At 49.7% G+C, this 23,888-nt stretch overlaps 1 protein-coding gene across 1 annotated transcript in view; it reads left to right on the top strand.

Moving 5' to 3' along the window:
• The window catches only part of Kcnn3 (potassium calcium-activated channel subfamily N member 3), a 149,382-nt gene that overhangs the window by 29,479 nt on the left and 96,015 nt on the right, over positions 1-23,888 (top strand). Inside the window, exon 2 of the mRNA XM_052180010.1 lies at positions 13,656-13,751. Within this exon, the coding sequence (XP_052035970.1) occupies positions 13,656-13,751 (96 nt within the window). The remainder of the gene's footprint in view (positions 1-13,655; positions 13,752-23,888) is intronic.

Genomic DNA, 23,888 nt, shown 5'->3' with positions numbered 1-23,888 from the left:
ACCGTACTTGGCTAGTTTTATCATCTGTAAAGACAGGTTTTGATGAGATGCTGCAAAGACCTGCTTAGATCTACACTTAAGAGAGTGGCATGGGGCTGGTGGACTCGGAGTCGGGACCCAAATAGAAGCCACTCAAGTATAAACTGAAGTTCCTTGGCTTCTTCCATTTTGACTCTAGGAGACAGCTGGAGGGGCCAATGGGTACCCCATTACCCCCTTACTTCCAGCCACACTGCTGGAAGATGGAAAGTTCTGGGTCTCCGCATTTGCGTATTTTTCCAATTTGGACATACTTTTAGAGTTTTAGAAATTGTTTTCTTTCTGTCGGTGAGGCCCCTTGAAGGTTTCAGGGCAAAGGGCTCCTGATCTGGCACACATCCCCTCTGATGCCTTTGTCTAGCTTCCTGTCAGGCCTGACTCCAGACACCTGTGGGCCATCGCAAGTACCCAACCACGGGCTACTGCAAAGAACAGAAAGAGCCCCAATACAGTTCATGCTCACGGGTCTCCGGGGAAGACTTGACAATGTTTTGGCAACACTGTGTTGGAAGGACTGGACTTGTCACCTGTGTGACTATAATTGTTTAAGTACGCTGGGCCTCAGGTTTTCTGTCATGATAGGAGCAACTTGCTCTATCTCCTAAGGACCAAATAGGAAATTGAGGACAATAAACCAAACAAAGCTCACAAATAGGAAAATTCTAAGCTGATGTCCAGGACTCGGTGATTTGATATCAAATATATTCTGGTAATTAGCCCTTGACAGGTTAACACCCCCCTCTGTGCTGAGAAACTCAAGCCAGCAAGGGTTAAAGCAAGCTAGGCTCATGACGATGACTGTCCATAATTGATGTGATAAACTTTAAAGGAGTGACATATAAGTGCAATTAATCCAGGCACAGTGACACCGCCTTGCTAAAAATAGTGTCTACTAATAATTACTTTGATCTAGCAAATGATGCCTGTCTGTAGGCTGGCTGGGGCAGGATGGGCGGAGGGTCTGCCAATGCAGTAGAAAACTCCATTCCTCTCTTCTGCAAGGTGAGAGACTTCAGGACGGAGGGGCAGGGAAAGTGAGCCCATCTCTCAGGCCCTCTGGCAGCAAACACAGTGTGACAAGAAGGTGTCTGATTCACCATGAGTATCATATACTGTTACTATACATATTAATAATCATGCCAGACACAAACTGGACTTTCTGGGCTATCAGGGAGTATGAACACCCTGTGTATGGGCTGTGTACTGTGAGCTCATGAGGAGTCTGGTCTTCTTCAATCCTGGAAGGAAGAAGAGACTTTTGCCATCACTTAATAGATATTAAAGATGGTAACAGGGCCAAATGGTCCACCTGCAATTTTTGGACTGGCTCCCTAGGTGGCTGGCCTCATGAAGGTAGAGGCAGCTGGCTGGGATCAGGGCGCTCTGTGGCCATGGAAACAGATGGAGCACAGAGGGAGGGATCAGTCAACCTGGCTTCTGCAGAAGGGGAGCAGGTGTTAGCAAGAGCAGAGCGGCCTTAGCAGGGCTTCTGTCTGGGTCTCCTACCATCTTGGACATGGAATTAGAAAGCTCGAGGTTGGCTGGGCCTCTGATCTGACTCTTAGGATAGGCAGACCCTGTGTGTCTGGGGCCAGTCTACAAAGTGAGTTACAGGCCAGCCAGGGTTACATAGAGAGATCCTGGGGGCAGGGGGTTAGGGGAAAGAGAGAGAGAGAGAGAGAGAGAGAGAGAGAGAGAGAGAGAGCTTGAGGTTAGAGTCTAGCCCCTTCACCTCCCGAGTCACCTTGGGAAAGCTTATGAACAAACTCTCCACACTTGTTTTCTCCATTGTCAAGTGGCAACACAAATTCCTTTTCTTAAAAAAAAAGAAAAAGACAACCAGTTCCTCTGGGTGGTAGTGGCACATAACTTTAATCCCAACACTCAGGACACAGAGGCAGATGTAGCTCTGTGAGTTTGAGGCCAGCCTGGTCTATAGAGTGTGTTCTAGGGACATCCAGGGATACATAGAGAAACCCTGTCTCCAAAAACCACAGCCCAAATCAACCAGCCAACCAACCAACCAGCCAAATGAAAAAACAACCCCCCCAACAAACCCCCAAGAAACAAAGCCGCTAGCCCCAGGACCTGCTGGGCAGCAGTTATTCAAGTGTTTAAGACTGGAGAGTTCCCAGGAGCAACCTTCACGGGGCTCCCAAAACTGTGGACAACAACTGTTGCTAGACAGGTACACGGTCACATTGTGGGTCCTTTTAGGGTAGTTTCATACCCGTCTGACACTCCATGGTTAGTGCACATGCACACTGACGTGTAGATGTGGACACAGGCTTTCAAAGCACGGTGTTTGCACCATGGCGCTTCACCCTTGCTGTATTTTGGGACCATGGAATTGACACAGCCCCGTCCCTTCAGCCTGGACAGCTCCGCTGAGCCTTGTCACTGTGTACATGTGGGGACCCAGTTGCCTTCATGGCAGATTCTTGAATATCCCTGAGCTTGTTCCTTGGGTGTCTGAGGAGGCTTCCTGAAGCCAATCACAGATGCACTCATGAACGTGGGCGACGTCTTCTTAGCTCATCACTTTGTTGACTGAAGAATCTTAGGTCACTGTTCTTTGGGACAGCCATATTTTCAGGTTGCAATTGGAAAAGAAGCATGCTGGGGACTGTAGGAAGGAAATCCGCTGCCTGCAACTCCTTGATCTCCATAGAGGTGGGTGACCATGTGACCTGTAGCCTTCTGGGCCCTCAGATAAGCCTGCTTGATCTGGGTGGGTGACACGGGTCATGCAGTGCCCCATTGCTGGCATCGATGGCACTCAAAGCAAAAGGTAGGCAGGCTGGCAACAGTTTGGTGCCAGAGGACTGGCAGCGAGTTTATCCAGGTACCATGTTCAAGCCTATTAATAGCCGGTGTTTGGCCCCCACCACTCTGTCAACATCATCCATCACACTCAAACAATTGAAGAGCCCGTGCCAAATGGTTACGAGTTAACAACTCATGCCTGGGCTGAGTTTCTGAAAACAGAATTTCCACTTCTTATGCAGGCTGAAATGCCAATTGTTCCATGCCAACTGGTTATTTTTCCAGACCATTTCCTTTTATTTAAGTTTAAGCGGTTGTGTTTTTAAGTGAAAGGAAGATGGAGAACCTGGAGTAGGTAATTGTTATTTCTCTTGATTTGCCCTTGAATGAGCCATCAGAGAAATAGTCTTTTTCCAACCTTGATGAGAATATTCAGATGCTGGGAGGAGTCAGACAGGACCCTGCCCTTTAAAGGAGGAGTCAGACAGGACCCTGCCCTTTAAGGGAGGAGTCAGACAGGACCCTGCCCTTTAAGGGAGGAGTCAGACAGGATGTTGCCCTTTAGGGGGAGGAGTCAGGCAGGACCTGCCCTTTAGGGGAGTGTTCAGGATAGTTGCAGAAAGGACAGGGTCGGGGAGAAATGGCAGCCCAAGCTTTGGGAGAATGGGGCTCTTGTCACCCTCCTCTATGAAGATCAAGGAATTGCAGGCAGTAGATTTCCTTCCCACAATCCCCAGCATGCTTCTTTCTGGGAACTGAACCCTCTGGGAGAGTAGGGAGTGCTCTAACCACTGAGCAATCTCTCCAGCCCTTATTAGCTTTCTTATTGCTGCTTAAAATTTGAATGTGACCTTGGATGGGAGGGACCTCTTTCTGGGCCTCAGTTTCCTTATCTGTACAATAGGGAAGTTGGCTTAACTGGTCTGAGGCCTGTGGCTGATAGCAGGTGTGTGCTCTGCAGTACTTTTAGAGATTACAAGACTCATGAACTTTCTCACTGGCTGAGGACACTCACCAGCTATAGCAGAGGAAGGAGAAAGACAGGGAGGAATAGATTGTTGGAGAAAGCAAACAACTAGGTGACAGGTCTGGAGGTGGCTTCTCAGACAGAGATCCAGGCTTTTGCAGATGAACTTGAGAACATCCGGACAGACCCCCAGGTGAGCCTGGGAGCTCAAGCCTTGATTCGAAGGTTGTTCTAACACAGGCTGATTTCTGCTGGGGACAAGCCAGTCGTTCTGTCCTCTGTGTCCTTACCTCCAGACCTGGCATGAATGTGTCCTGAGAAGGGGAACTGTCATAGACCCTTATGAGGCAATGCTCGGAGCAGGACTCTCATGAGCACCAGCTTACTGCTATATCTAAGAAAACTGAGATCAGATTTCTGAGAAAGTCAGGGCCCTCCCATGGTATCTCTCAAAGGCTGTCTGGAGAGGAAGTGAGTCCTCAGTCTCTGAAAGCATCAGTCAGACAAAGTCGAGATGGCCAACTGCAGCAGCTCTCACACTGGAAGAAGCAAGGGGTATTTGGCCGTGTGGCTTTTAAGTTGCCACCAATGTCAAGATTCAAGAACTCCATTATTTATGGATATGACCATGTGTCTGGTCGTATCTCAGTGATGATGTTGATTCCTGCCTCCTGGGGTTCTTTCTTGAAACCTAGAATAGAAGCTCTCACCTCTAACCTGTATATCATAATTGGAGAGCTTTTTAAAAAGTTGTCAGAGATTCTGAGTTCATTGTTTTGGCTGGGGCTAAGGGCACTTAACCCTAGGACCTGGGTGATCGTACCTGGTGGAGTTGCAACCCACATCCGCATGCACTGCAGAGATGAAGAGTCATGCTCTCCTCGGCTCCCCCTGCTCTGTAAGGTACAGCGAGGTTTGCAGTGGACCCTTCCCTAGCACTCTGGAGCTCACTTGCTCGAGCTTGTCTTGTGTCTGGAAGAAGCCTTGGTGACTGGCTCTCTTTGGAGTAGCAATCGAATTTTTGGAAAGCCCTATTCTGTTGTGTCTGCCTCCTACACAACACAGTGCCTGGCACATGGCACGCACGTAATGCTAATTACAATACTGACTGATTGACAGTGTTCTAAGTGAGGCAGGAAATGCCCGACAAGCGCCACACAGAAGACATTGCCTGGTTCACCAGCTCCTTTCTGCCCAGACCTTGTAAAGGAAATCATCTCCTTAATCAGAATTGTGTTTGTGGCCGAAGGGGCAACTCTCGGGACTTGATATTTGGAGAGCTTGGTCTCCAAAGTGACCTTTTCTTGCTTTCCTTGGGGCACCGCAGTGGGAGAGCCAGGCCCGGGGAGGATCATTGCCTCTTAATTGGTGTTCTGGTTACCATGCTGGCTTCACCAGACAATGCTCGGCCTCCCTCTGTTCAGAGCTGAATGTCCTTTCTATTTTCACTACATGATGTCCCTCAGACATCAGGTCCTATGTCCTTCTGGAAGTGACAAAGTAGAAGGCCACAGAGAAATGCCCTAGGCCAAACTGATTTTATGTGTTTTAGTCCAAGAAGCTGGCTTCCTTAACTCACTAGTGTTTCCTGTCTTCCCTCCCCCTGCCAGCTTGGGGCCTGGGCTAGGACTTGCAGGAACAACCCAGACCCCGAGCCCTGACCTCAGGCTGTCACAGTTGATGTGCTGTGAAGTCACCGTGGTTTAAGGACACAACTGGGACCTGGCTGTGAGATTCCCTCTAGATACTATGCTATGAGAACACAAGAGTTAGAGTCAGGCCTGACTGCCCAGGTTCAAATCTTACCTCTATTCCTTCCTTGTTCAGGGACTGTGGGTAAGTGATAAGCTTTTCTCAGCTTCAGAACCCTCTCTGTAGTGTGGGGTCACACAACAAGCCAGTATGGTACCCACACAAGTGAGCACATAGAACCTGTCCCTCTAATCACCGCCGCCCCCCCCCCCCCCCCCCCCCCCCGCTTCATGAATTTGAAAATCCAGGATAGAAGTGTCTACCTGTTGGCACATCTCTAAATTTTGTTCCCTTCTTTGAAATAGTATTCAGCATTCAGCTGATATTTACTGACCTACTAGGCACTGGACAGTATTTCACATGTGATGACATAGGAATGAATTTATTAATTAAGAGATGTTACCCTCTGTGGCTGATACTCTGCCTGGGATGAACAGTGGCGAACAGGTCGGACCTTGTTAAGTGATCCCAGCTCGGGCAATACTGATGGTGAGAGACACCTGCGGGTGCAGCCGGGGAGGGAGTGGGGGGGATGGGGGAGTGGAGGGTGGGGGGGTGGAGAGTGTGGCACCAGATCAGGTCTGTGGGATGATCTTAGGCAGGCAGTGCTCCCAGCTGAGAAGATGGGTGAGTCCAGAGGCAGAGAAGGTTGAAGAGGGCACAGCAGGGAGGGCTCTAGGAAGCCCTCTGCCCATGATTAAGGTCAGACCCCCTCCTAAGCCAGAAGGCCTACACACAGTGACCCTGCTGAGCCTGGGACTGAGAGGAAGGAGTGTTCCAGGGCACTGTGCCTCAGAGGCACCCCAGGGGTCAGGAAAGCTCGGGAACTGATGTGCTACATAAAAGGGAGAGTCACGTGCACGGTTCACTGTGAGGCTGAAGCCCCTCTGTGGCCACTGGAATCACACACACAGGGTCATAGGAAAGGTGTGTGGCGCGGAGAGCCTAGTTCAGGCTAACCCACACGTCAGAGGCTGCAACCTGGAGGAGGAGATGCTTTTCAAAGTCTCATTGCCCGTGGATGAGGCTGCAGGTTGCAGCTGGCTCACACCCAAGATGGAGGCAAAGGCTGTTCAGACACCTGTTGGTGCCACCTCTCCTAGTTCTAGTCACTCGCTGATGACTAAGGCCCAAATGAGCCAGGTCTTCTCTCTATTGGAGCTTCCTGCCCTCCAGACCCCCTGCCCTCCAGACCCCCTGCCCGTTGTCTCTCCTTGTCTTCTGACAGTTGGCTGTGGGCAGGAAGAGTGTGGAACACAATGGATGGAGCCGGGCTCAGCTGGAGGGCGGGATTCAGCCTCAGTGCACCTGGACAACAATGTGGGGTGGGGGTGGGGCTCAGCCCAGAGCCTGTCTGGTTGAGTGAAGGAACACGTCTGCAGCCTAGTGACAACCAAGGCATCTCTGAAGTACCGAGGACACGGGTGCTGACAGTGGAGCTTTTCACTGAGACCAAGTCAGTTTTCTCTGCTCTGGGTGGCAAGAGAAAGTGTATTTGACTTTTAAAAAAAATGTGGAAAAATAACTTTTTCTTCTTTCATTTGTATCTCATGTATGTGAAATGACAGCAGAGGAGCCGGACACCCTGAGAGGTTAAGGCCCAAAGAGGCAGCTGGAGGTCCAACGTGAGAGTAGCTAAGTCTCGAAGACATGGCTTGAATCCTAGTCTTTTGTTGTCAAGTTCTATGTCATAGAATGAGACAATAAAAAACGTTCTTATAGTCCCCACAATAACAATAGAAGCCATCCTTGCTCTGTTGAGAAGACAGAATGAATGTGTCCTGCAGATGGCCATTTCCTACCCACCATTTTATTCCTTACAAAAGAAATGTTTACAAAAGGAGTGTTCCTATGACCCATATGTGTCCTGGCCAGTGTGCGCCTGATGCTATAGGCCATCAAGTGCACATAGCTAAATGTCAGGGTTGTTTGAATTCCAGAACCTTCTTTTCTTGGAGGTCTGAGGTGTGAAGAGTGCACAAAGCCAGGCATTTAACTAGATGTAGCAGTGACTACTGGTCACTCTACAGCGAGTCTAGAGCAAACCCTCTTCCTGATGAAGTCTCCAAGCTCTTAGTTCTGTTTCTCAGACCTGTGCAATGCCCAGCGACCATCCCTACCCACTGTGATGGCAACATCAGATTCTCCTGCTCTCGGGAGGGCAGGATTGAGTGGACTGAGCCTTCCCATGATTCCATTCTGGACCATGAATATCTACAATGGGAGGGGACGTCATGCAGAGGATGCTGGTAGGCCCAGCATGACCTCAGGTGACCTCATGTCCTCAACGACCTCAGGCAGCTACACCTGGGAGGAAGACCAGCTAAGGTCTGATCAGGCAAGATGGTGAAGGTTCAGAAGGCAAAGTCAGGAGGAAGGCGCAGTATGGAAGCCGGGGGAAAAGGGAGGCTGGGCTGGGGGCAGAGCCAAAGGCCCAGGTAGAGAAGAGAAGCAGGGTCTCCCTAGAGACCAGCAGCCAGGAATGATGACTTCCCTGCCAGGGGACTGGGGGTGGGGAATCAGGGAAGGAAGGCCTGGCTTAATCTGCATAGCATTAATTAGCCAGAGTGTCTAATTAGGACAACCATTACGGAGCTACAGTACGCAGCCAGTGCTGAATATCAATCAGTCTTGGAGCCGCTCCATGAAATTGAAGCAAAGGTTGACCTTATTAAACAGAAAAGATTTCTAACTCAATTATTTCCCAAGTCGAATGAACAAACCGAGGTGAAGTCAGGAAGGCACATCAGGCCTTAATTCAGGAAATACAGGTTCTGGATGCTGTCACCTGTCTCCCTTGAGGCCTTCTAACCAGTGACAGAAGTCATGAATGGGCCATGTGCGCGTGCTGACTGCCTTGGCTGGGGAAGGAGCCTGTGCATCGCTGTGCTGGGGAAGCTTGGCTTTCACTTTGGTTGGTGGCCTTACGTGACTCTGTGCATCATTTTCTGCCCCACCCCCAATGTTCCAAACAATAAAACACATTAAAAACTTCAAAGTCTCTGGGAAGATCTACTGTAATCATTACAATTCTGGCCCTCTCTGGAAGCTACAAGGCAGGCCAGGAGAACAATTTATACTGCTGGCTCAGAGGCCTGGGAACCACTCCATCACCCTGGGCACAGCCTCGGGAAGGGACCTGAGCAGCCTCTCTTTGGATCTGGAGGCCACTGGGGCCCAGCCTCAGGGCTGCTGGCTCAGAGCTTGGGAGAAAGACTGTAGGTGGCAACACGGCTCCCTCAAAACCTGACTTTGCCAGTTTTTGGCTATGCTCTTTGACAAGTTAGGCTTCTTGGAGCCTCAGTTTCCTTGTCCCTGAAAGAAAGTCCATGACGCCTCTCTTGCATGGTAGGTGCCTGTAGCAGCAGCAGCAGCAGCAGCAGCAGCAGCAGCAGCAGCAGCAGCGGCAGCAGCAGCAGCCCTTTGTTCCAGATTATTATCAGTGGGTAATCACAGGAGCAGGACAGGGACCACATTGTAGGAACATCTCCAGGAATGTGTCTTGAACTCCTACCCAGCCTTTTGTCTCTTGTGCAGCCCAAGGCTCCACTGAGGTAACAAGACACACAGTCTCACATAGTACCTGGGACACTGAAGGGCAGGGGAAGTAAAACCTGGCAGATAGCTAAAATCTGAGTTGGTTGCATGACCTTGGAAAAGTCACTTTAACAACTCTCCAACTAGTATTTTTTTTTTTTTAATCAGTAAAATGGAATCGTTAGGTTCTATCAGAGGTAAGATAAAATGAGTGTGCTGGATCAGCAGTCAACAAAGATTAGCTATAAAGTGCTTACTAAGCACCTCTTAGATTCGGGGTATCAAACAGGTGATGGGACTATATAAAATGTATGTTATGTGAATTTGGATAGATTGCTCTAAGACTGGTCTGAAGCCGCTGTGAGTTGCTACGCCCAGCCCAGGGACTCAGAGGTGGAAGTCCCAGCTGGCCTCAATGTTCACTTCCCTGTTCACTCAAGCCCAGAGCTTAGGTGGTTCGTCCCTGTCACAGGGATGGACCTGAGGCTTGCACGAGCACCCTCAGCCACCCACGAATGCACATGCAAGAAAAGCTGGATCTCTCCACTGCACGAAAGTCTTTCTGGCAGTCCAGGGCTCAGATTTTGAAAAATAAACTTTTCAATAACAAAATGCTATATATCCTCATTAATAATTTGAGGAGGGAATGGTAAGAAAACGCCCTATAAAGCAGACAATCTTTTTTTAGATGGGAAATTTGAAAAACAATCAAAACCATGCTACATACACAGTTTGGAGCTCAAAGTCTTCCAGTTAATATTCAACCACAATTTCTCTCCATGTCTTTGATAGATAGATACTCCTAACTTCATGGCTGCATTAGTGTCATCACCGGCTGGCCTCAGATGGTCTGAGCCACTTGCACATCCATGAGCCCGTAGGACGTGGTGGATTTAAAAACGACCGGTGATAGAGTGCTGGAGAGATGGCTCAGCCATTAAGGGTGCGTCCTGCTTTTGCAGAGGACCAGAATGTGGCTCCCAGCAGCCATACTGGGAGGTTCACAACTGCCTGTAACTCTAGTCGAGGATCTGACTCTCTCGTCTGGACTTCGTGAGTGCTGCACTCATGTGTACCCCTCTTATATTCAGATTTTAAAACTAAAAGTAAAATCATCATATATAAAAATGCCCCTATGTATTCTTCATGCTGGGGATTATTTCTTTGTTTTTAAAAATGTAGGGGAGAAGGGTTGACCAGTTGGCCATGGGACTCCTCCCAGCCAGCGAGTCAATTTTAAGGCCCCATATGGAGTGGGTTGGGGCACAGCAGGTATGGCAGGTGCCCTACCATGTGGTGTCTGGTGACTAATTAGTCAACCTGTGTCATTGGTGTCACCTGAAGGGTCATGTCAGTGGAGTTCAGGTGGAAAAGAAGATAATTCAACATTTTGGCAAATAGAAAACATTTCAGAAACAGGCTTCCTTGACATATTTTCCAGGAGATGAGATCTCAAGGCTGCATGTAACTCTCCATTAGTCCAGTGTACAGCTCTGTCTCTCTGCAGGCTGCTGCTGGCCCAGCAGGCTGCACCAGGCAAAGCCACGGAGCAGCTGGGAGCTGCCTTTTAATGGAAAAGCATCAACTTTGGGAAGAAATGGAAGAGGCTTAAAGGAGAGGAGACAGCATCTGTCCTTCCTTTACCTCTTCCCTAACAATGATGGGAACACACTTAGAGGCTGACTTTAGCTACTTTCTGCCAAGAACATGAAATGGAGGTGGAAGTGTGCCACTGGTCACAAGCCTTCCCGGGGTGGGCGTGATGCTCCCCACATGCCTTTGGACCCCTTTGACAAGGACCTTATGGTCACTTCTGGCTGGAAAGTACTATGAGTTGTCCCAGCTCTTTCCTGTAGGGAAATCCATCTGGTCCCACATCAACCCAAGTGTCCCTGAGCTTCCGGCCTTTTTTTTTTTTTTTTCTTTCTTTTCCTTCCTTCAGCCCCAGCTAGGTTTGGGATCAGCATCAAATAGTTTTCAAAGGTTGGAACCTTCTGGAGGGTCAGAACTGTGCTCTCTTTTCCTTGGTGCCCACATTGCATCAGCAAAGTACCAGGGCTCCCCAAGACACCCCTATATATGTGAGCTCAAGGAGGTACACCAGGGTACTCAGCATTCTGAAGATCGTGGAAGATGCTACATAGGTTCAGAGCTTGGAATGGAACGTGGGGCTTGTGTGGCTTGTACTCCTCTACCACTCGGCTACACTACCATCGAGCCACACCCATCCCTACCACCGAGCCACACCCACCCCTAGCCTTTTTCTGCATCTGGGTAGTGCAGAATGTGCATATTTCTCCACAGTTAGACCATAGAGAGTAAGTAAGTGAGAGTTTGTGCAAGAAGACAAACTGAAAACTTCCGGTGGGCGGGGCCCTCTCTGTCCTCCCCCAGCACGGACCACGTGGTGGTGTATCCCACAGCTACTCAGCAAGCAAGAACTGGTTGAAATCATTGCAAAAATTAAATGAATTAGAACTTGAGATGCTGAGGTAGGAAGATGGTGAGTTTATGAAGCCAGATGTCTCAGAAGACAACAAAGTGAGGTCGTGGGGAGATGGGGTCACAGGTAAAAGCAGGTGTCGTTGAAGTCTGATGATCTGAGTGCAATTCCTGGACCTCACATGATGGCGGAAGGAGAGAACTGACTTACAAAGGTTGTCCTTTGGCTTCCACGTGAGCGCTGTAGTGCGTGCACATACCTGTTATTACCTGTGCCCATCAACAGATAATACAAAAGCCAAAGACACAAGAAGCCAAAGCGGGAGTGACTGAACACATGAGTTATTTCACCGGTTCTCCCTTGTCGCTCCAGGGCTAATTTGTGCCTGGCATAAAATTGGTCTCAATAGCCATATCAAAGAAATGAATGATGGAATGGTTAGACACACCAAGAGAGAGCAGCTCCCCTTCTTTCTCAGTCCACAGTGGGCAGGGGAGATTGTCAGCACGGGTACCTGTGAGTCCTGGATTCGAGGATCAAGCTGTCCGCTTAACTGTAGATGCCATATTGGACCACAGAACCTTGCTCTGCAGGTTCCAGATACCTTTCACCTCTGTCAGTGAATGACACCTCCCCCACCCCCAAGTCCTCTCAGTTCTCCAATAGTATCATCTGGTAATTAATCACATCTTGCTGTTGAAACATCTTTGATTGTTATCTTAGTTGTTTTAGCTGAGACAGTATTTGTACACCTTTATGGGAGTTTCGTTAGAGGCTTGGAAATGTGTATTGGTGTATAGTGATGTCACCTTGATCAGCAACCCCATCACCTCAAACATTGTGCAGTTCTGTGTGGTAAGAACCTTGGTCCTTTTCTAGTTGTTTTTGCAATGCACCATAGTTGCTTATAACCATAGCTGCTCTATATAGAGTTAATCTTCCTTGCCTGATTGGGTTTTGGTCTCTTGTCTTGATTTGCCATTTGGGTCTGTGTAAGGAACTTTTTCACAAGCATTCCTATCTCCTGGTGGAGAGTTGGTCTGGGGCAATGAGCAGTGCTCTGGCCTGGAGGTCTGAGGCTCTGGCTCTGAACTCTGGCATAAGACATTCACACACACCCTGGGGGCATTCTATACAGGTGGGGCGTGCAGAAATTGTGCATTATTGATTACCCCGAAGGATAGCTCTGTTTCTTTGGTCTTCCTCGGCTCTCAGACCATGCAGAGAGCCCACATGAGTGCTTGGAGATGCTGCCCGACCTATCAGCTGCCTTTGCTCAGGGCTCTTCCTGTGTCCCTTTACGATTGGAGGTAGCTCTCCTTCCAGACTAAGACCACTCAAGAGTGTGGCAAGTCCTAACTAGATGCTCTGATTGAAAGGGATGAAAAATACTGGCAGCCAGCACTCATCGAGCCCAGCTGCTTCAGGTACCATGATGGGCACGCAGCTCGGAGTAGCTGGGGCAGGTTCTGGACTCAGCGGACAGCCTAAGAGCTTATGCACAGACCGTAGGCTCTTTAAGCCCCCCCCCCCCCCCCCCCGGCAGGAGTGGCAGGGAGCATCCTCTGCTCTGACCAGCCGGCTGCCACAGCCTCCCCTGGCCTAGACCCCTTCTGCGCCTTTGCTGGCTCCTCATCAGTGACTCTTCCGCTGTTCTTGTCTCCCTCTCCTGCCCTTGGCTTGAGCCAGGAGACCGAGCAGCTACCAGGACATTCTGATTTATTCCTGAAGGAGCTCTTTGCGGCCAGAGACATGAGGGACCTCAGAATCTTCTGGATTGTGTTAGGATAGAAACACAAGCTGTCATGTATGGACACCCAAACCATGTAACAGTGGCACACACAAAAAAATCACACCCATATGACTTATGAGTGTGGATACAAATATTCAACACACCAGTAACTAGAATCTAGCCAGGTATCACATACATAAAACATTGTGGCCTGGTGGGGTCGTTCTGGAAAAGCAAGGATGTCTTCTCCTTGAAAGCAAAGGCTCAGAAGGGGCAGCCCAGGCTCAGGCTAACTGCCCCACCCTGCTCCTAGGAGGAACTGGGGATGGTCCGTCCTCTGCCCTGCTGTTTCCTGTTATACCCCTTCCATGGGATGCTTCCTGCCTGGCCCCCTAACTCTCTTTCCCTCTCTCCTGCAGGATTCCATGTTTTCGTTGGCCCTGAAATGCCTTATCAGTTTATCCACCATCATCCTGCTTGGTTTGATCATCGCCTATCACACAAGGGAAGTGCAGGTATGTCATCCCCTCCCCTGACTTCAAGTAGCAGCCCGTCCTTCTGCCTTGGTCCAGCAGAACCCACCCATCCCGAGTGACCCCACAAGATGGTGTCTGAAATCTTCTCTTTGGATCCTTACAGAGGGTGTCTTGGACCCTCCTCTCAGGTGATTTCATGAATGGCATATGGCTTCATGATTGAAGGCTGTGTGTGGGTCCCCCCCCCCCCCCCACATACACACAGAGTGCCTCAAACACCAGTGCCTCAAACACCAGCATCAGGGAGCCTACAGTTTTGAACGTGGAGACTCTTCCTCTGAAGACGCCAGGCTGGGATCCACCTGCCATTTTCTAGCTAGAGAAGATAAGTGATGTGGTTGAGGTGGGGCTGCTATTTCTAGATTCTGGATGCCTAGAGTTGATTCAGTACTTTGGGAAATATTTCCTGGACATTTGGGTATTCGTCCAGCTTGGCTGATATATAGGGAGGCTGGTTCAACTTGGACTGTGAGGCTAACACAGGATTGAGTGGAGCCCAGCATCCTCTTGTGTCAGTGAGTTGTCCCCCCCCCTTGGCCCCCACGGCCTGCAGACTGATCTGCTCACAGCTGACCCAGGTCATCCAAGATATCCAGATGTTTCTGATCATGTGCGTGTGAATCTGGATACTCCCTCCATCCTCTGGTCAGAGGAGCATAGACAGAGTCACATCTGGACAGCAGGAAGGGACTGATGAAGACCAGAACTCAGGAGTCAGAAAGACTGGGGTCAAGTCTTGGCCAGGACCTCTTCTTGCTGCGTGTTTTTGGCTGGTCCTGTGACCTTCCTAGGTCTTAGCCTCCTCACCTGGATCAAGGAAGCTTTGTTCAGACTTTACTGGGCTCCTGTGAGGGTAGACTAAAATGGTGTATGTGTAAATGCTAGCCGGCATGCTGGTAAGCTTAGGTCCTCTTGTTCTCATTGTCCTGACACAGAGATATCATGGGGAGCCTTCTTGTCCCTGGGTCCAGCTTCTCGCTAAGTTCTGGAGTTGCTGTGTCTAGATGGGTTGTAATGGTGTTGACTGTAGGTTTTCTGTAGGCCTGACTGTAGGACTCTCAGTATGTCAGTGACATGAGGACACCCATTTAGAGGACTCTAGTTCCTTGCAGTTTTGCATGCTTAGATTGGGCTATACTTTGAGGGTTTTTTTTGTAGTCTTGCATACTTAGATTGGGCTATACTTTGAAGGCTGAATACAGAGGTTACTAGGCAACTTTCTTCATAGAGTTCTAACAGGACAAAGCTTCTGGACTCAAACCCAGACCACTGTCCGGCAAATCTCTGAGAGGAGCCAGCAGCAGAAGTGAAAATGGCCAAGGGGCCATGTCAGGACAGACTCTCCAGCATGGCTTCAGCCCTGCCTGGAGCCAGCTGGGGGAGGGGTGAGTTCTGAGGCTCTTCAACCTCTGGGTGTCCTCACGGTTTCATCTGAGAGAGGCTGTGTGGGAAGTTGTCACAGAGGCCAGACTGAAGAAGAAGACTCAAAACTTAGCTGGACCAGGGTTGGGAGGAAGGGCAGCGGGCAGTTTCTAGCACACAGAAGTCCTCCCAGACATCTCTCCTTTCTGCCCCAGGCATTGTGAGGGAGGAACAAGGCCTCTGATTCTCTTAGGGTCAGTCCTCTTTCCTGTTTCAGGTCCACAGACCTGGCATAGCTCAACTGCAAAGTGCCTCTGGTCTTGGGGTGCAGGGCCATGCAATGGCAGACCATCTCGGGCACCCTCAGCTTAGGGCCAGTCTGCTTCACCCCTCACCATGCTCTCTGGGTAACTTAGGCTGGCCCAGCACTCAGCAGTTTTAGAGAAACAAGGTGAAGTGGGCAGCTTTGGTCTTTTTAGTTGATTCTGTATGTATTGCTGTTATGCATTGTTCTGGGATGGAGCACAGGCTCTGTGCTTGTGCGGTCAGTGCTCTGCTTCTGAGCTACACTCAGACCAAAGTAGTGGCTTTGACTCCTGCTTCAGATACTGCAGGTCGGACGACCTCGGGATGATAAATCCTCAGTTTCCCACCCAAAGAATGGGGGTCCCACCACCCACTCTGCTGAATTCTCAAGGGTGCGGGAAGAAGAGTGTGTTTCTAGAAATGGAAACTTTACTCTCTTTCCTGTCCCACACACAGCTGCCCGCTAACGTCTAGCTGCATTTTGGAATATGCCTGGTAAGCTGGGTGGCTGTGTGGCCACTAGCACTGCTGCCCAGCACTGCGAGCGTCTGGCTCTCCTGTTGTGCCTACGCTCAGTTTCCATGACCCAGACCCTCATTGTGTTGTACCCACTGACTCCCAAGGGTTCCTTAACACTCACGTTCTCCCTACAGCTGTCTGTGCTGTCTCTTGTCTCCTTGAAGGGAATCTGAATGGTTTGGACCCTGAGAACCAGCAAGAGAGGTGTCCCCATTTGGCAATCACCTGGCCAAACTACAGTTTTCTGCATGATGGCTTTCTCCATCACTTCAGAGACATAGGTGTCGTTAATATTTGCATTTCCAAAAATATACAATGCCTGACAGAGAGATGGGATAGAAGGTACTGGACTGAGGAACTCTTGTTTCTAAAACTAGTTGCGCCATGATTTTGCATGTGGTCTTGGGCCTCGGTTTCCTTGTCTAGTTGTTAGGGTCCTGGCTTTAAGTTGTCCAGCCGAGGTGTGGCTGCTTATCTTTCAGGGTCCTGGTCACCAAGTGTATAGGGAGGAGCTGTCCCCTGTGTGACTGACAGAGAGTTTCCAGGGGAAACAATGGAAATGCCTTCCTCAGCGCAGGCCAACCACTGCTGCTGTGAGCAGGATGGGAAGGCTGTGGCTGTGCCATCTCCTAAGGCCACCTGCCTAGCACATGACCTGATGGGCTCTCTGAGTGCCACAGTAATGGAGCTGACAGATGTAGGAATGGATGGGGAGGGGCACCTATCAGTGACAGCGTGCATTTAGAACGCACCCAGTTCTGCAGAGAGGAACTTGCTCTCAGCCCCACTCCTGTCTCTAGAGCGTCAAGGACAGAGCCAGGTTCCCATGTGGTCACTTCTGTTGTGGAAGATGCTCACCGGGCCTTTCCTCAGTCTTCTTCTTTTGTGGCATTTTTAGAGTGGAGCTTTGAAAGACTCAGGTGCCTTTTAGCCCCAGGCCAGTATATTCTGAGAAGAAAGGAAAATGCAAATGCAATGTAATTTGGACATTCACTAAAATGTAACTGGAAGCCATACTTGTTCGTGGACAATACACTCCCGTGTCATTGTGCTTTAGATGTCCTTGGTGTACCCCTGCTTTATGCAGAAGGCACTGGACTTGGCTGCTTTCCTGACAGCTGGCTGCCCTGTCTGTTCTCCATTGTCCATCTAGTTCTGTTATTCAGCAGGGGTTAGTGAGGCACAGGCATCAAAGAGCTCTTATCCCTAGAAGCCCTGACATCACCAGTGCGTCTGCAAGGGGTTGCCAGCCTCGACTGTGTGGGGTGCTGTCCTTGAAAGCAGGCTATCAGTTTTCTGAAGGTATGGTTGTCCATCATGTCCAGCTGGGTTCAGACCAGGCTCTGTCTCCTTTTAGGGTAAGGGTATATGGCAGGTGACCTTTAGAATTTTTAAAAACTCTCTTTTAGTCTATTTCCTTCCTGAAAAAAAAATCAGAGTAGTGGTGGTCCCTACCACAAAGACTGTTGTGAAGAACAAATTTGGACATTAGAAAAACGCTTCAGCACACATAAGGGCCTGTGTGCCTGCCCGCAGGGTGGGAAGGCTGTTTGTCTTAGTCACTGCTCTGTTGCTGTGAAGAGACACCAGGACCAAGGCAACTCTTAGAAAAGAAAGCATTTAAATGGAGGCTTGCTTAGAGTTTCAGAGGCTTATACTCCATTATCATTACGGTGGGGAGCATGGCAGCTCACAAGGCTCTGGAGCAGCAGCTGAGAGCTACATCCTGTGTGTGTGTGTGTGTGAGAGAGAGAGAGAGAGAGAGAGAGAGAGAGAGAAAGTGAGAGAGAGGGGGGGAGGGAGGGAGGGAGGGAGAGAGAGAGAGAGAACCTGGCTTTTGAAAACATCTAAAACCCATGCTAGAAGACAAACTTCCTCTATCAAGGCCACATCTACTCCATCAAGGCCACACCTACTCCATCAAGGCTACACCCACTCCATCAAGGCCACACCCACTCCATCAAGGCCCCAATCACTCCAACAGTGCCACACCCACTCCAACAGGGCCACACCTCTTAATTCTTCTTAACTAGTGCCTCTACTTGATGACTAAGCATTCAAATCTATGAGCCTGTGGGGAACGTTCCTATTCAAACTGCCTCAGTATCCCAAGCAGAAGTCACTGAATAAACAAAAGCCTAAGAGGGGAAATTCTGTGTCTGTTCAGAATGCCTCAAGGCTAAGGTCTAGGGCAGAGCACGGGTGGGTGGGCAGGCCCTTATGGAAGGTGGGCAGGCCCAGGGGCACCTGTTTGTCTTGCTAAAGAGTTTCAAAAGGCAGTGTCTGAATCACAGAGACTACCAAGCTGGAGGATATTTACATTTTAGACATGCTCTCTGCGGCTGCTTGCGAGTGGTAGAAGAGTCAATCTCAGAGGCAGGAAGATAGTTAGAAGCTGATTACAACATCCAGGTGAAGGACAGTGATGGCTGCCCAGGATGAGTACAGGAATGGGGACAGAGGAGGGAACGTGTGTTAGAGGGGCTGAGCGAACGGAAATGACAAGACTTGGTTACCAATTAGGGTGGTTACATCCTCAGCAGGGAGAGAGGAGTCTCCCAGTAGCTTGGAGAACTCAGTGCTGGAGAGTGCCATTCATTAAAACTGAAAATACAGAAGGAGGTCAAGGTGGGACTGGCGCTGGGTTCTACTCTGGCTTAGGAGGGGCCTCTGGCTGCCTCCGGCGTGGGAATGGGAGCTAATGATGTGGCGTAGTTAGGGACGGGTGTGCAGGGCAGAGAGATAAAAGCAAGGCACCGGGCAGAGGCCTGACAGGTGATAAGTAGGTGTGTGTGTGTGTGTGTGTGTGGGGGGGAGCTGCTAGGAGACTGTTAAAGATTCCGAGGAGGGAGGGCAGGAAGGAGCCCTTGCATCCTGCTTGGAGGGCAGGGCTGAAGGACACACTGTCCTTGCCTTAACTTATTCCCTGTCATGACAGTCACTGGGAATGGCAGTGTAGGTGAGGGGAGCAGACTGAACAGGTGGCCATTGCAGACTGTTGCAGACTGTTTACGGGCTACCAGCAAGAAGCCAGCTGAAAGGGAGAGAGAGACCAAGCAGAGGTTACTGTGTGATCCAGGAGTCTGTGAGAGAGGAAGCACCCCAGGAGGTGCTGGCTTAGGCTTGGGGTGTGGACGGCAGTGGGAATTCACATCGTGAAGGCCCTGGACGGAGGCTGCAAGCACCATCAGTTACAACTTGTATTATTTCATTAGCTTACTGGGGGTGGGGTGGGGACACAGGGTTTATCTGCTCCCTGTCTGGATCTAATGGAAGCCTCTGCACACGTCTTTAGTTTCCTCTAAAGTGACAGAAACATAATGATAGTGATAAGATATGAGCCTTCAACTTTATGAGTTTGGAGCCCAAGGGACCCGAACCGGAGATTTTCATTTATTAGGTATATAAAAGTGGATATTTTTTATTAAATACCAATAGGCTTTTCAGAAGTCAGGGAACTTGTTTAAAATTATAGGACATAAGTTATAGTCAAGAGACAGCTCTCATTGTAAACAGCTCACCCACTGTAGCGCAGTTGTCCAGGAGATCCATGCAGCCTCCTGGGTGGTCACAATGTACTGTCACCAAGACACGATGCGTGTGATACAGAAGGTGTGGGTGCAGACTCTTTGGGGTTCCTTTGCTAAATAGGTTAGTGGCATCTTCCTATTAGGGGACAGGTAGACAGTCTCAGTCTTTCTCTTTGCCTCCCTCTTCCTAGAGAAAAGTGAACTGAAATCGCATTTTGAACTTAGGAGGTGACCTGGTCTTAAGAGGAAGGGTGTGACTGCTGCATTCTGTTCTGATGTCTCTAAATTATCAAGTTTACCCACATGTAATTTATAACACTGAGCCTGCATGTTTATCTATTTACTTAATGATCGGAGCTCTTCCTACCCTCTGCCTCTGGGATGTGTTTGACCCTGCCTTGAGCCAGCTGATCCAGGGTCTTACACACCACAAGAGGAGGTGCGAGACCATGCAGCAGGAAGGAAGAAGTAGTGGGGCGTGTCTCCTAGAGGGGCTAGGTCAGTTCCCCGGGGAGATGAATCTGGGCGCTGGAATCACTTGGAGCAGGGGCCTTAGATGTCCGAGACAGAGCTGGCCTGGAATAACTCAGAGGGCTACAAGAAGAGGAGGAAGTTACGCCTTTCTTCCATAGGAGCTAAAGGCTGGCCGTCCTTTCTGCAGATACACCATGGACAGTCCTGAGGGCCGTATTCCTGGATGCCTGATTGGTGCATTTGAAGTACTAGTTCTGGGGCTGAGGAGATGTCCCAGTAAAGTGTTTGCCAGCCAACTGTGTGGACTTCATTTTAGATCCCCAGCACCCACGTAAAAAACGGGGCGTGGTGTGTTTGGAACCTCTAAGGGGAGCGTGTGTGTATGTATGTATATGTGAACATGTCTCTGTGTGTGTGTGTGTGTGTGCATGTGTGTAGAAAGGTAGATCTCGAGAGTTCACTGGCCAGCCAAGTTAGGAAAATTTAAAAGCTCCAGTTTTAGTGAGAGACACTGTTTCAAAGAATAAGGCAGAGAGCGACTAAGAAAGACGACTGTCTTAGTTAGGGTTTCTACTGTGGTGATAAGATGCTATGATCAACAGCACCTTGGAGAGGAAAGGATTTATTTTGTTTTACAGCTTGTAGTTCCTCATCTGGGAAAGTTAGGGCAGGAGATCAAGGTAGCAACCTGGGTTCAAGAGCTAATGCAGATGCCAGGGAAGAATATTGTTTACTAGTCTGCTCAGCCTGATGTCTTGTAGCATCCAGGACTATCCATGCAGGGGTGGCACCACCCTCTGTGGGACGGGGCAACCCACATTAATCATTAATCAAGAAAAATGCACCACCGGCTTGCCCGTGGGTTAGACTTGTGGGGGAATATTTTTAGTTGAGGTTTCTTCTTCCAAAATGACTCTAGCTTGTGTCAAATTGACACAAAAAGTACAAAACCTAATGTTGACCCCTGACCTTCACATGCATGTGAAAACACACACACACACACACACACACACACACACACACCATATAATGAATTCCCAGCTCTGAGTTCCTGAGATATGCAGAGCCTGGTTTCTGGTTTCCCAGCCTGGCTTGGTCTGAGGGCATCAGTACAATCCCCATGTGGTCAGCACAGAGGAGTCCAGGGCTCAGGTGGTTCTAGTGCTGAAGGGGGATCCAGCCCTACAAGGCCCTGCTGCAGGGCAGCCTCTTCTGCTAAGGGTGTGCCCATTTCCTGTTCATTAACTCTGCATTCATAGATCACAGCACATATGAGAAACAAAATGGCAGAGCGTGTTCCAGTGTGTTCCTCTGCAGCTGTTGGTCTTGGGATCAGGCTGTGGGGCAGAGAGAAGGAAGCAAGGGAGGAGAGCCTGCTGGGAAGACGCCCACAAATGCCTGTCCGCCCAGCATTCAGGAGGAGGCAGGAAGATCAAGGGTTGGAGGCCTGGGCTATAGTGCGAGACCAGGTCTCAATGGAAGAAGAAAGGAGAGAGTGAGAATGAGGCCAGAGAGCGAGAGATCGAGAGAGGGAGAGAGCGAGAGAGGGAGAGAGTGAGAGAGCGAGAGATCGAGAGAGGGAGAGAGCGAGAGAGGGAGAGAGTGAGAGAGCGAGAGATCGAGAGAGGGAGAGAGCGAGAGAGGGAGAGAGTGAGAGAGCGAGAGAGCGAGAGAGCGAGAGAGGGAGAGAAGGAGAGAGCGAGAGAGCGAGAGAGGGAGAGAGCGAGAGAGGGAGAGAGTGAGAGAGCGAGAGAGCGAGAGAGCGAGAGAAGGAGAGAGCCAGAGAGTGAGAGAGCGAGAGAGGGAGCAGCCAGAATCCAGATGCTTGGGCTTCAGTGGGGGGCCAGTTCACCTTCTTTGAAGACAGGAGACTGTCTGGGCTACTGCAGTGTTGGTCGCACTGCACCTAGTTTGTGCTTTGTCATCTGGGGATTCTGCCTCTTCACCATCTTTACTGTTAGCCTGCTAATCCCTCCTCTAGGAACTCCCTGGCCACCTCCAGTCTCTAAGCAAGGTGCCTGTCTAGTCTGTGACTTAGCACTAGCTCCTTGCCTGCTGCGGCATGCCTGATTGGTAGATGGTAAATGCTAGCTTTTGTCGGTCCCACTGCCCGAGATGTGGGCTGCATGAAGACGGGGATTGTATTGGAGCTAAGACACGTCTGTCTAGGAGCTAAGAGATGTCTGTCTAGTGCACAGCAAGACTCAGCAAGAGTGGGCTGACCAGTGAGTGAGTGAACTGAAGACAGGTAGATGCGGGCTTTCTTCCTTCTGTGGAGAAACTTCATCTCCAAAAGGCTGGACTGGTCTAAGCCCACATGCTGGCCCATGAGTTTTGTATCCCAAAGGTCAAAGGTCTGATAGGCTACTCTTGTGAGCTGGTCTTGCCCACTGCTGCTCTCCGACCCTCTCTGCTGCACTCTGGTCAGCCTTCCTCAGTCCCATGCATTGCCATGGTTACCAAATCAGCCCTGATGGTCAATTTTGATGTGACACTGTGTATTTACAGTATTTAAACACTCGAGTTTAACCCTTTCTGCGTCTCTTGCACTCAGTAGGCATTAAGATCCCTGCTCTGCTATGACAGCATGAGGGAGGGAAGGCCAGGCTTCATCTTGGCTGTCTGCATGGATTTTTAGCTTTGTCTCTGAGAAATGGGCATCCCGAATTAGTGCTGTGCTTACTAAAGCCATATCCTGGGCATGTTGAGACTTGTCCCGGCCTGGATAGACAGCTCTAGACTTCCCAAGTCCACTTGCTGTGTGCTACTGACTCTTTAATTGTGGGAGAGGATGAGTGGAGAGAAGTTTGTGTCTGTGTGTGTCTGTGTATCTGTGTGTGTCTGTGTGTGTGTGTCTCTGTGTGTGTATGTGTCTGTGTGTGTCTCTGTGTGTGTGTGTATATGTGTTTGTGGGTGCATGCCTGCTCTCTCTCTTATGTGTGTATATATGGAGGTTAGAGGTTGACAGCAGATGCCTTTCTCTGTCATTCTCTTGTTCTTTTGAATCAGGGTCTGTCATAGTTTCAGCAGATCTTCAGAATCAGCCTGTTTCATGGAGTTGCAGGTGCATATGGCCACCGCCCCCAGCTTTCTGTGGGAGCTGGGGTCTGAACTCAGGTGTTCATGCTTGATGTTTGTACCTCGTGTATTTGCCTCACAGAATCATCTTCACAGCCCCGCAAATTCCTCCTGCCAACTCTTCCAAAGGCTTCCTGGGCCCGGGAGTCCAGGGTGGTAGGTCTCTGTCCTAGATCCTGACAGGGCTCTGGGGAAAATTAACTAGGGAGGGATTATGTTTGTACCCGGAAGGTGGCTTCTCCCTTTTCTTCTTCTCTCACCGGCTTGAGATAGGCCCAGCACCTGAATATCGGTTGCCTTGGAAACCACACACTTGTCTTCACCCTGGGCTGTGTGAAAGGAGTGAGCACTGGGTGTGTTGTTCAAGAGGCTTCAGCAGTGCAAAGTCTCACCACACCAATGGGGGACTGAGTAGGATCTCAGGTCAGCCCCACCCCAGGGCTCTGGCTCCAGTGAGCTCTGTGCTATTACGGGATGTAATAGCCTGTGCCCAGGATGTCTGGCGTATTGGTCACTGTAGTCAGATAGACTACCACTAGCTCAACTTTATTTTCTTTTTTGTGGTTGTAAAGTAGATAGATTGGGCCAAATGATCTTTGGGGCTTCTGATTCTGTGAAAGTACCACAGCTGAGGGACACTTGGTGACTGGTAGATAAAAAACAGAAGGAAAGCGGCTGAGATCTTCGGAGGACAGTGACAGACAGTGCATGGTCAGGAGGCTCCTGGCGGGGCCTATTTGAACAACCTTGTCTTTCTCTTAACAGCCTTGCCTCTTTCTCGGAAGCAGAATTGGACACCTAGCTAATGGCCTCAAAGTTGAAATAGAAAGCCATCAAAATGACAGTT

This window comes from Apodemus sylvaticus, chromosome 4, assembly GCF_947179515.1.
Source record: "Apodemus sylvaticus chromosome 4, mApoSyl1.1, whole genome shotgun sequence".
In the NCBI taxonomy this organism is placed as follows: domain Eukaryota; kingdom Metazoa; phylum Chordata; class Mammalia; order Rodentia; family Muridae; genus Apodemus; species Apodemus sylvaticus.
The sequence above is the reverse complement of the archived record's forward strand: the minus strand, read 5'-3'. Positions and strand labels throughout refer to the sequence as shown.